The following is a 12,917-nucleotide window of genomic DNA, read 5'->3' as shown; positions in this document are numbered from 1 at the left end:
TCTTTCAACGCGTTATTTTTTCTGTGAATAATTAATCGAAATTAACGCGTTAATTTGACAGCCCTAGTACAAACATTTAAATATATTTAGCCACAGCCCTTCAATGCACTTCATTCTCAACATAAGACTCATGAGCAGGCTGAGATCTGGCTCTGCAGTCAGTGTTCCCACACACACACATCGACCTGGCTCTGCAGTCAGTGTCCCCACACACACACACATCGACCTGGCTCTGCAGTCAGTGTCCCCACACACACACATCGACCTGGCTCTGCAGTCAGTGTCCCCACACACACACATCGACCTGGCTCTGCAGTCAGAGTGTCCCCACACACACACATCGACCTGGCTCTGCAGACAGTGTCCCCACACACACACATCGACCTGGCTCTGCAGTCAGTGTCCCCACACACACATCGACCTGGGCTGGTGTGTGTGTGGCCAGAGACCCCCCCACCTCCCAACGCCCCCCAGACTCACTGCCTTCTTCTCTCGTTTGGCGGGGGGAGGTGGCTGGGGCGTAGGCACTATGACGGGGGGCGAGGGGGGGAACACCACTCCGGGGGGCTGCCCCTGGTAGTAGGCCGGGCCGGCCGCCTGGACCGGCGCCGCTACGGCGGGGGACACCGGAGCGTGGTACCTGAGGGGGTCTGGGGGTCCGGGAAGGGGAGGAAGAGGAGGGTTAGAAAGTCAACAGGGACATTTACCACCAGCGCTATGGCCCACAGTAACCCTAACCATTACCACCACTATGGCCCACAGTTACCCTAACCATTACCACCACTATGGCCCACAGTTACCCTAACCATTACCACCACTATGGCTCACAGTAACCCTAACCATTACCACCACTATGGCTCACAGTAACCCTAACCATTACCAGCACTATAGCTCACACTAACCCTAACCATTACCACCACTATGGCCCACAGTAACCCTAACCATTACCACCACTATGGCCCACAGTAACCCTAACCATTACCAACACTATGGCCCACAGTTACCCTAACCATTACCACCACTATGGCTCACAGTAACCCTAACCATTACCACCACTATGGCTCACAGTAACCCTAACCATTACCACCAATATGGCTCACAGTAACCCTAACCATTACCACCACTATGGCCCACAGTAACCCTAACCATTACCACCACTATGGATCACAGTAACCCTAACCATTACCACCACTATGGCCCACAGTAACCCTAACCATTACCACCACTATGGCCCACAGTAACCCTAACCATTACCACCACTATGGCCCACAGTAACCCTAACCATTACCACCACTATGGCCCACAGTAACCCTAACCATTACCACCACTATGGCCCACAGTAACCCTAACCATTACCACCACTATGGCCCACAGTAACCCTAACCATTACCACCACTATGGCCCACAGTAACCCTAACCATTACCACCACTATGGCCCACAGTAACCCTAACCATTACCACCACTATGGCCCACAGTAACCCTAACCATTACCACCACTATGGCCCACAGTAACCCTAACCATTACCACCACTATGGCTCACAGTAACCCTAACCATTACCACCACTATAGCCCACGATAACCCTAACCATTACCACCACTATGGCTCACAGTAACCCTAACCATTACCACCACTATGGCCCACAGTAACCCTAACCATTACCACCACTATGGCCCACAGTAACCCTAACCATTACCACCACTATGGCTCACAGTAACCCTAACCATTACCACCACTATAGCCCACAATAACCCTAACCATTACCACCACTATAGCCCACAGTAACCCTAACCATTACCACCACTATGGCTCACAGTAACCCTAACCATTACCACCACTATGGCCCACAGTAACCCTAACCATTACCACCACTATGGCCCACAGTAACCCTAACCATTACCACCACTATGGCTCACAGTAACCCTAACCATTACCACCACTATGGCTCACAGTAACCCTAACCATTACCACCACTATAGCCCACAATAACCCTAACCATTACCACCACTATGGCTCACAGTAACCCTAACCATTACCACCACTATGGCTAACAGTAACCCTAACCATTACCACCACTATGGCCCACAGTAACCCTAACCATTACCACCACTATGGCTCACAGTAACCCTAACCATTACCACCACTATGGCCCACAGTAACCCTAACCATTACCACCACTATGGCTCACAGTAACCCTAACCATTACCACCACTATGGCCCACAGTAACCCTAACCATTACCACCACTATGGCTCACAGTAACCCTAACCATTACCACCACTATGGCCCACAGTAACCCTAACCATTACCACCACTATAGCTCACAGTAACCCTAACCATTACCACCACTATGGCTCACACTAACCCTAACCATTACCACCACTATAGCCCACAGTAACCCTAACCATTATCACCACTATAGCCCACAGTAACCCTAACCATTACCACCACTATAGCCCACAGTAACCCTAACCATTACCACCACTATGGCCCACAGTAACCCTAACCATTACCACCACTATGGCTCACAGTAACCCTAACCATTACCACCACTATGGCCCACAGTAACCCTAACCATTACCACCACTATGGCTCACAGTAACCCTAACCATTACCACCACTATGGCCCACAGTAACCCTAACCATTACCACCACTATGGCTCACAGTAACCCTAACCATTACCACCACTATGGCCCACAGTAACCCTAACCATTACCACCACTATGGCTCACAGTAACCCTAACCATTACCACCACTATGGCCCACAGTAACCCTAACCATTACCACCACTATAGCTCACAGTAACCCTAACCATTACCACCACTATGGCTCACACTAACCCTAACCATTACCACCACTATAGCCCACAGTAACCCTAACCATTATCACCACTATAGCCCACAGTAACCCTAACCATTACCACCACTATAGCCCACAGTAACCCTAACCATTACCATCACTATAGCCCACAGTAACCCTAACCATTACCACCACTATGGCTCACAGTAACCCTAACCATTACCACCACTATAGCCCACAGTAACCCTAACCATTACCACCACTATGGCTCACAGTAACCCTAACCATTACCACCACTATGGCTCACAGTAACCCTAACCATTACCACCACTATGGCTCACAGTAACCCTAACCATTACCACCACTATGGCTCACAGTAACCCTAACCATTACCACCACTATGGCTCACAGTAACCCTAACCATTACCACCACTATGGCTCACAGTAACCCTAACCATTACCACCACTATAGCTCACAGTAACCCTAACCATTACCACCACTATAGCTCACAGTAACCCTAACCATTACCACCACTATGGCTCACAGTAACCCTAACCATTACCACCACTATGGCCCACAGTAACCCTAACCATTACCACCACTATGGCTCACAGTAACCCTAACCATTACCACCACTATGGCCCACAGTAACCCTAACCATTACCACCACTATGGCCCACAGTAACCCTAACCATTACCACCACTATGGCCCACAGTAACCCTAACCATTACCACCACTATGGCTCACAGTAACCCTAACCATTACCACCACTATGGCTCACAGTAACCCTAACCATTACCACCACTATGTTTCACAGTAACCCTAACCATTACCACCACTATAGCTCACAGTAACCCTAACCATTACCACCACTATGGCTCACAGTAACCCTAACCATTACCACCACTATAGCCCACAGTAACCCTAACCATTACCACCACTATGGCTCACAGTAACCCTAACCATTACCACCACTATGGCCCACAGTAACCCTAACCATTACCACCACTATAGCTCACAGAAACCCTAACCATTACCACCACTATGGCCCACAGTAACCCTAACCATTACCACCACTATAGCTCAAAGTAACCCTAACCATTACCACCACTATGGTTCACAGTAACCCTAACCATTACCACCACTATAGCCCACAGTAACCCTAACCATTACCACCACTATAGCCCACAGTAACCCTAACCATTACCACCACTATGGCCCACAGTAACCCTAACCATTACCACCACTATGGCCCACAGTAACCCTAACCATTACCACCACCATGGCTCCCAGTAACCCTAACCATTACCACCACTATAGCTCACAGTAACCCTAACCATTACCACCACTATAGCTCACAGTAACCCTAACCATTACCACCACTATGGCTCACAGTAACCCTAACCATTACCACCACTATGGCCCACAGTAACCCTAACCATTACCACCACTATGGCTCACAGTAACCCTAACAATTACCACCACTATGGCCCACAGTAACCCTAACCATTACCACCACTATGGCCCACAGTAACCCTAACCATTACCACCACTATAGCCCACAGTAACCCTAACCATTACCACCACTATGGCCCACAGTAACCCTAACCATTACCACCACTATGGCCCACAGTAACCCTAACCATTACCACCACTATGGCTCACAGTAACCCTAACCATTACCACCACTATAGCTCACAGTAACCCTAACCATTACCACCACTATAGCTCACAGTAACCCTAACCATTACCACCACTATGGCCCACAGTAACCCTAACCATTACCAGCACTATAGCTCACACTAACCCTAACCATTACCACCACTATGGCTCACAGTAACCCTAACCATTACCACCACTATAGCTCACAGTAACCCAACCATTACCACCACTATAGCTCACAGTAACCCTAACCATTACCACCACTATAGCTCACAGTAACCCTAACCATTACCACCACCACTATGCCTCAAAGTGTGTTTGGATTAAGCGCCATGTGGAGAATTGTTGTTTTTTTTGGTCAAAGGCGCTTACGGTGATGGAGGATGGAAGGAAAGAAGGAAGGAAGGGAGGGAGGGAGGGAGGATGAAGGGACCAATGAAACTAGGTTTAGAGGGACGAGTGTCCTAAGACACAAGAGGTCAACATCCGTTCACGCTCGACTGAAAGAACTCTACAGACGTTAATTAACAACGTATAACATTAGATTTATCGTGATCGAATAAAGCCAAAAATATCACAATTAACATACAATTAGTGTTAAAAAAAAAGAACATGTTCAAATAGCAAGATGACGTAATACAAAACTGTCTAATAAACAGTGAAATGATCAATATGACCCGGTCGACCCCATCAGCCCCCTCTAGTGGATAAGCCTCCAACCCCTCCCTTATGAAGCACCCAGCCCATGGTGTGCGTTTGTGTGTGTGTGCGCGGTCTGAAGGGTCAGCAGGCTTACGGTAGGGGGTGGGGAATTCTCCGTGGCCGGGAGCAGGGTAGAAGGCTCCGGTGCCGGGGGGCTGTACGGAGTACTGCTGGGGGGCGCCCACGTAGGGAGCACTGTGGCGGTACTGGGGAGGGGGGGGACGGGGGAACACGTCATCATCAGACCAGGGAGCACTTTACTCTGTGGCCACATCATCATCATCATCATCATCATCTGGCTACGAGCTGACAGGGAAAGCCTTCTTTTCCCTTATCGAATGATGTGTATTTTGCCTTGTCCTGGATGAGCCTCAGCTCGATATTAATCACGTGAATAATTCATAGTTAATAATAAAATGCTAACAATGAACATAGGAACGGCAGAATAGATAAGGTAGCATCTGGACCATCTCTGTTTCGTTGTGTTTGGCGGCACCAACAGCGGGACAGAGACTGCTGCTGAGTGGAGCAGTGACTGCGTTTCAGCCAGCTGGGCTGATGGAACACATCACTCACTGTGCTCTTTAATGCATGGCGGGAAAGAAGGCGACCAACAGACTTTGAAACATCCATAATACTGTAAATGCTTTCCTCAGTGGCCAGAGCCTCATCACCTTTCAGTCTACTGGTTGTGTGTTGGTTGCTTAACTGACAGTTACTTAACTGTCAGTTAAGCAACCATTGTGGACCTAAAGATTGCCACTTTAGGTCCACAATGGTTCTTAATGGCTGTTGAGGTGATAATTATTTACCTTCCTATGGAATTCCTCACACAAGTTATCTGAAACACTTCAGATTGAAATCCACAATTCACGAAAGGAGGTAATGTACGCTACTTTAAAAAACTAAAACTTAAAGCCCCTACTTGAATGATATTTAGGGTTTGGGGAAGGCCTCCCTCTGGTCATTAAGCATCGACAGTGAAGCAGTTGTGTTGTGTGGGTTGAATACATCAATTCAGACCAAATAGAACTGCTGCTTTATCCCCACAGCTGCGAGCAAAATAGTCTAATTAAGACATTTTAAATATGAACTGTGAATATCACTTCTGGAATCTATCCCCCCCCCCCACCTGATGCATTTCCTTGCAACAGTTGTAGAAAAGCTCTTGCATTGAAAAATATGGAGGAAAAAAAAGGGTTGATTGGAGAACTGATTGGGGTTAGGGTTAGCCTATCCTAGTGTGAAGGGTGTTCTGCTCTGTGTGTGTTCCGCTCTGCGTGTGTTCCGCTCTGCGTGTGTTCCGCTCTGCGTGTGTTCCGCTCTGCGTGTTCCGCTCTGCGTGTGTTCCGCTCTGCATGTTCCGCTCTGCGTGTTCCGCTCTGCGTGTTCCGCTCTGCGGTGTCGTAGTGATCCAGTATGCCGCAGCCGGCTGACAGTGACAGCAGCATGGGGAGTTGGGTTAGCCTGATGTTGTTAGGACGGCCCCAGGATGATGATGGAGACCCCCACATCGATCATAACATTATTAGGACCCCCCTAGGCTGTCCTAGGGGTTAGGCTGTCTCCCCACTGGGCCGAGGCCTACCTGTGGGATGTAGTACTGGGCGGCCTGTGGCGAGGGGAAGGGCATGGGGGCCATGGTCATCATGATGGGCTGGCTCTGGGGGTAGACGGCCGCCGGGGGGTTCTGAGCCCCGGGCCTCAGGGAGGGGGGGTTGGCGGGCAGCGTGGGCCGGGCCGCCTGCATCTGGGCCCTCTGGAAAAACTGAGAGCAGAAAGAGAGGGACAAAGGAGAGAGAGAGGGACAAGGGAGAGAGAGAGAGGGACAAAGGAGAGAGAGAGAGAGAGAGAGAGAGAGAGAGAGAGAGAGAGAGAGAGAGAGAGAGAGAGAGAGAGAGAGAGAGAGAGAGAGAGAGAGAGAGAGAGAGAGAGAGAGAGAGAGAGAGAGACAAAGGAGAGGAGAGAAGAGAAAGAGAGAGACAAAGGAGGGGAGAGACAAAGGGGGAGAGAGACAAAGGAGGGGGGAGAGAGAGAGAGAGAGAGAGAGAGAGAGAGAGAGAGAGAGAGAGAGGAAAATGTAACATTGCCGTGAAGAGAAGGAAAACGATGACCTTTTGAATGTTGTTTTTTCATTAAAGCTGATACTCAGCAGTCAATAGAAAAGGTGAGGTCCGTAGGACAATCTAAATGTATTACAGTTCAACGCAGTCCTGAATACCTGTTCTGAAACTGGGATTAAGCAGCGAATATGGCCCACGTCGAAAAACGAATTCAGTAAGGTGTCATCGCTGTCAAATGTTGATGAATGAAGAGAAAGGCTTAAACGGGAGGCTGGACTACAAGACAGCCGACCCCCGATGTGTGACAGCCCATCGCTGATGAAGATACGTCCTGAACCGCAGGACTTTTCTGCTGGATCAGAGTGAGCACTGCCTCCATGACGGACTCACTGTTTACAAACCAACAACAATGACAACTGTTCAGCGGCAACAGGGCCTCCCTAAGCCGCACATAATGCCACCTCATCTACTCTCATCCCTGCCTCTCTATTCATCCTCCCTCCCTCCTCATGCCGGCACACATCCCTGTACACCTCACGGGTTAATAACCAGCAGCCCTCCTCTCAGCATTTTATGGACCACTTCCAAGAAAGCACGGCTGCACATTTACGATGACACCCTGGTAGAGGGCGCCAGAGGTCCGGGGGCGTGGACGGAGGGTGGACGGAGGGTGGACGGAGGGGGGACGGAGGGTGGACGGAGGGTGGACGGAGGGGGGACGGAGGGTGGACGGAGGGTGGACGGGGGGTGGACGGAGGGGGGACGGAGGGGGGACGGGGGGTGGACGGAGGGGGGACGGAGGGTGGACGGGGGGTGGACGGAGGGGGGACGGGGGGTGGAGGGGGGGTGGACGGAGGGGGGACGGAGGGTGGACGGAGGGGGGACGGAGGGGGGACGGAGGGTGGACGGAGGGGGGACGGAGGGTGGACGGAGGGTGGACGGAGGGGGGACGGGGGGTGGACGGAGGGGGGACGGAGGGGGGACGGAGGGTGGACGGAGGGGGGACGGAGGGTGGACGGGGGGTGGACGGGGGGTGGACGGAGGGGGGACGGGGGGTGGACGGGGGGTGGACGGAGGGGTGGACGGAGGGGGGACGGAGGGTGGACGGAGGGGGGACGGAGGGTGGACGGAGGGTGGACGGAGGGTGGACGGAGGGGGGACGGAGGGGGGACGGAGGGGGGACGGAGGGTGGACGGAGGGGGGACGGGGGGTGGACGGAGGGTGGACGGAGGGGGGACGGAGGGCCGTTCTGGGTCCCCAGCCTGCCCAGACCCCGGGGCCCGCCGCTTACAGGGGACAGCCATGGTCTGTACAAAGACCAAACACTTTTTTTAGATGCTGTCATTTCTTCATAACATATTTATTCAAATGGCTTCAGATGAGGTCAAGTGGGACCAGAAGTCCCCCCTCCCATCCGAGGTGCAGTGTGGGCCAATACCTCCGATGTTGAACAAAGACAGCAGATGGGCATTAAGGAACCAGGGATAAAAGGTGCTCCTACATTAACGACATCGGCTGAACAGGTGCACTCCTAAGTACACCTGTTGACACCTGGCATCTTCTATCTGGATATCGACAGAATGCACACCTTGAACAGAAGCCCCTCTGAACAGGATTGACCCTGCCCTACTGGCGTACTTCACACTAATCAGTTCGACCACCAAGCTTCTGCTCTGCTGCCCTATCGCCTTCTCTAATTCAAAGACCCAAGATGGGTCTGAGTGGGAGGGCATATCAATCTCAATTCTGATGTGTATATGCCATTTCAGAATGTTTGGAAACATAGGCGCCAAGATACTTCCGGGAGGCAGAACGCGAGCGGCTTCCACTGGCCTTAAGCGATCCAGCCGGCTACTGTAAACATAGTTACACAGTCAAAAACATTGTTGTTGATCTGAAGTTGAAACGATGACAAAAACAAGAGATAGAGATAGAGATAGAGATAGAGATATATATATATATATATATATATATATATATATATATATATATATATATATATATATATATATATATATATATATATATATATATATATATAGAGAGAGAGAGAGAGAGATATCTATCTATTAATGAGACGTCCCATAGCACCCCGCAAGAAGAAAATCATTCATTCATGCCATTTACTCTGTTTTCTGGTTTGCTCTGCCCTGGTCAAATGACATGGAAGGATTTGTTAACTAGTGGGGCCACCCGGAAGAACGTATATTATTACTGTGACGTCATGGTGAATTGTCGTATTGATTATAAAAATAGATGCCAATGGACTTAAAGCAACATATTTTGTTTAGTCAGGAAATATAACACAAAAATAACGGCCTCTAGTGAGGTGTATGCACGTTGGGACTCACCGTCCAACACCACATCAGGGATTGGGACATCCCTCTGTCACACGCAGATACAAACAGAATCACTGTGAAACACATCCAACGCTCTAGGACTGCGCTGTAAAACATACAGCGGCCTCACACATGTTGTGAAACACAGGGATGTGTTCTGAGCAACACCTGCGGCTTCTGAAACAAGTCCTTGGGAATTTATATCAAGCCTTCCCTCTTGGCAGCAATTTCCAGCGTTTCCAGTCACCGGTGACTCATGACAGAGAGGAGGAAGGTATGGGCAGATCTCAACACCACTCCATCGTGCGAATGACGATGACAACGCAGACACCGTTAAGTGGCCAGCTGCAGCCACCGGATCCATCATGTGAGAGGGTTAGAGTTGAGAGGTCACCGCGTGCACAGTCTTTGCCCAGCGACGCGTGGGGGGGGGTAAGGGACTGTGGCACGCGACCAGTGCCGGCCTGGGATCCCACGCAGCAGGGGCATCATGTATGACATCATCATGTGTGACATCATTGGGTCATGTGACGCCCGGCAGGGCTGGGGTCCCAGACCGGACCCCTTCTGGGCAGTGGGAGTCTCTACTGGGAGTTAAGATACAGAGGGAGTCCCTACTGGGAGAGAGTAGAGTTACAGTGGGAGTCTCTACTGGGAGAGAGTAGAGTTACAGTGGGAGTCCCTACTGGGAGAGAGTAGAGATACAGTGGGAGTCTCTACTGGGAGAGAGTAGAGATACAGTGGGAGTCTCTACTGGGAGAGAGTAGAGATACAGTGGGAGTCTCTACTGGGAGAGAGTAGAGATACAGTGGGAGTCTCTACTGGGAGAGTGTAGAGATACAGTGGGAGTCACTACTGGGAGAGTGGAGAGATACAGTGGTGGTCTCTACTGGGAGATAGTAGAGATACAGTGGGAGTCTCTACTGGGAGAGAGTAGAGATACAGTGGGAGTCCCTACTGGGAGAGAGTAGAGATACAGTGGGAGTCTCTACTGGGAGAGTGTAGAGATACAATGTGAGTCCCTACTGGGAGAGTGGAGAGATACAGTGGGAGTCTCTACTGGGAGATAGTAGAGATACAGTGGGAGTCTCTACTGGGAGAGTGGAGAGATACAGTGGGAGTCCCTACTGGGAGAGTCGAGAGATACAGTGGGAGTCTCTACTGGAAGATAGTAGAGATACAGTGGGAGTCTCTACTGGGAGAGAGTAGAGATACAGTGGGAGTCTCTACTGGGAGAGAGTAGAGATACAGTGGGAGTCCCTACTGGGAGACAGTAGAGATACAGTGGGAGTCTCTACTGGGAGTTAAGATAAAGTGGGATTCTCTACTGGTAGAGAGTAGAGATACAGTGGGAGTCCCTACTGGGAGAGAGTAGAGTTACAGTGGGAGTCTCTACTGGGAGAGTGGAGAGATACAGTGGGAGTCCCTACTGGGAGAGTCGAGAGATACAGTGGGAGTCCCTACTGGGACACAGTAGAGATACAGTGGGAGTCTCTACTGGGAGTTAAGATAAAGTGGGATTCTCTACTGGTAGAGAGTAGAGATACAGTGGGAGTCCCTACTGGGAGAGAGTAGAGTTACAGTGGGAGTCTCTACTGGGAGAGAGTAGAGATACAGTGGGAGTCTCTACTAGGAGAGAGTAGAGATACAGTGGGAGTCTCTACTGGGAGAGAGTAGAGATACAATGGGAGTCTCTACTGGGAGAGAGTAGAGATACAGTGGGAGTCTCTACTGGGAGAGAGTAGAGATACAGTGGGAGTCTCTACTGGGAGAGTGTAGAGATACAGTGGGAGTCCCTACTGGGAGAGTGGAGAGATACAGTGGGAGTCTCTACTGGGAGATAGTAGAGATACAGTGGGAGTCTCTACTGGGAGAGATTAGAGATACAGTGGGAGTCCCTACTGGGAGAGAGTAGAGATACAGTGGGAGTCTCTACTGGGAGAGTGTAGAGATACAGTGTGAGTCCCTACTGGGAGAGTGGAGAGATACAGTGGGAGTCTCTACTGGGAGATAGTAGAGATACAGTGGGAGTCTCTACTGGGAGAGTGGAGAGATACAGTGGGAGTCCCTACTGGGAGAGTGGAGAGATACAGTGGGAGTCTCTACTGGGAGATAGTAGAGATACAGTGTGAGTCTCTACTGGGAGAGAGTAGAGATACAGTGGGAGTCCCTACTGGGAGAGAGTAGAGATACAGTGGGAGTCTCTACTGGGAGAGAGTAGAGATACAGTGGGCGTCTCTACTGGGAGAGAGTAGAGATACAGTGGGAGTCTCTACTGGGAGAGTAGAGATACAGTGGGACGGGGGGAGTCCCAGTAGGACGGTTACATGGGGGCCAACAGCTCTATTGTCAGGGAGCCTGTGGGCGGAACGAGGAAGCTTGTTACTGGCCACCATAGAGGACAACACTGGACTACACAGACCGGGTCAACAAAGAGCTACTGTCATTTCACAGGAAGAAAACCTTGTTGTGCAAGATTGCATTCAATTCACATTTTCAAGGCACTTTCTACAAAGAAACATTTGTTCAAAAACTGAATTTCACATCATAAAGTAGATGTAAATGAACTGCGAAACTAAGGAATAACAGCAGACAGACGGGCGGTGAACAAAGTGATGAAGGCCTTTCTGTCACATGCAGTTCATCAAAACTAAACAACATGAGATCATTCATTTGTCAAACATTATTAAACATCAACACTGAAACAGTAGCTCATTTTAAAAAGAAGCCTTAGAATTAAAACCAAACCAAACTGTACTTGAGAAGGAAGAAAGGCGGTAGTGGGGGCCTCCAGATGGCAGAGGTGTTGGGGGGGACGGTTTGAAAGGTAGAGGGGGGGGTTTGTTCCTCGTCATGCCATGCAAGAGCTAGAGATCAACAGGTAGGAGGAGGATAGCTAGGAGAGCTAAACATTACCTGGACGGGCCTGAATCCTCCCTTGAGTAGTGAAAGCAGAAGAGACCGAGAGAGAAGGAGAGAAGCCAGATGGGAGACAGCACTGGTGGGTGTGATGTTCCAACACAAGCAGAATGTAGTCCACCAACATATTTCAGAGCATGGGATAATAGCCTGAAACTCTACGTCTTACAGGAGTAGTTGCACAAATCAACAAAATCGAGTTAACATGAGGTTACCTGTAAAACATTTGTTTTACCAAATGTACCAGGTTTTACTGGTGGCTACAAATTAACTAAATATTATACAAAAATAACAATATTTCTCTGCACTACCTAGTACATCTTAGCAGTCCTAGTACTTCATGTTTACACACATAACTACCCAAGGTTTCACCAAGAGATTCAGCTTTCAGCTGGCAAGGCCTGGGGTGAACTGGCCAGGCCTGGGGTGAA

The 12,917-nt window shown here is 50.0% G+C and overlaps 1 protein-coding gene across 6 annotated transcripts in view; it reads right to left on the bottom strand.

Annotated features, from left to right (window-relative positions):
* The window catches only part of eif4g3a (eukaryotic translation initiation factor 4 gamma, 3a), a 73,087-nt gene that overhangs the window by 39,761 nt on the left and 20,409 nt on the right, over nt 1-12,917 (bottom strand). For all 6 annotated transcript variants that reach the window (XM_079747990.1, XM_079747992.1, XM_079747993.1 and 3 more), the window contains 3 exons: nt 6,754-6,933; nt 5,260-5,371; nt 481-650 (listed from right to left, as the gene is read on the bottom strand). In XM_079747990.1, the coding sequence (XP_079604116.1) occupies nt 481-650; nt 5,260-5,371; nt 6,754-6,933 (462 nt within the window). The remainder of the gene's footprint in view (nt 1-480; nt 651-5,259; nt 5,372-6,753; nt 6,934-12,917) is intronic.

Source organism: Pollachius pollachius (genome assembly GCF_949987615.1).
Source record: "Pollachius pollachius genome assembly, chromosome: 12".
In the NCBI taxonomy this organism is placed as follows: Eukaryota; Metazoa; Chordata; class Actinopteri; order Gadiformes; family Gadidae; genus Pollachius; species Pollachius pollachius.
Note: the sequence above shows the minus strand (reverse complement) of the source record. Positions and strands in the feature narration are given on the sequence as shown.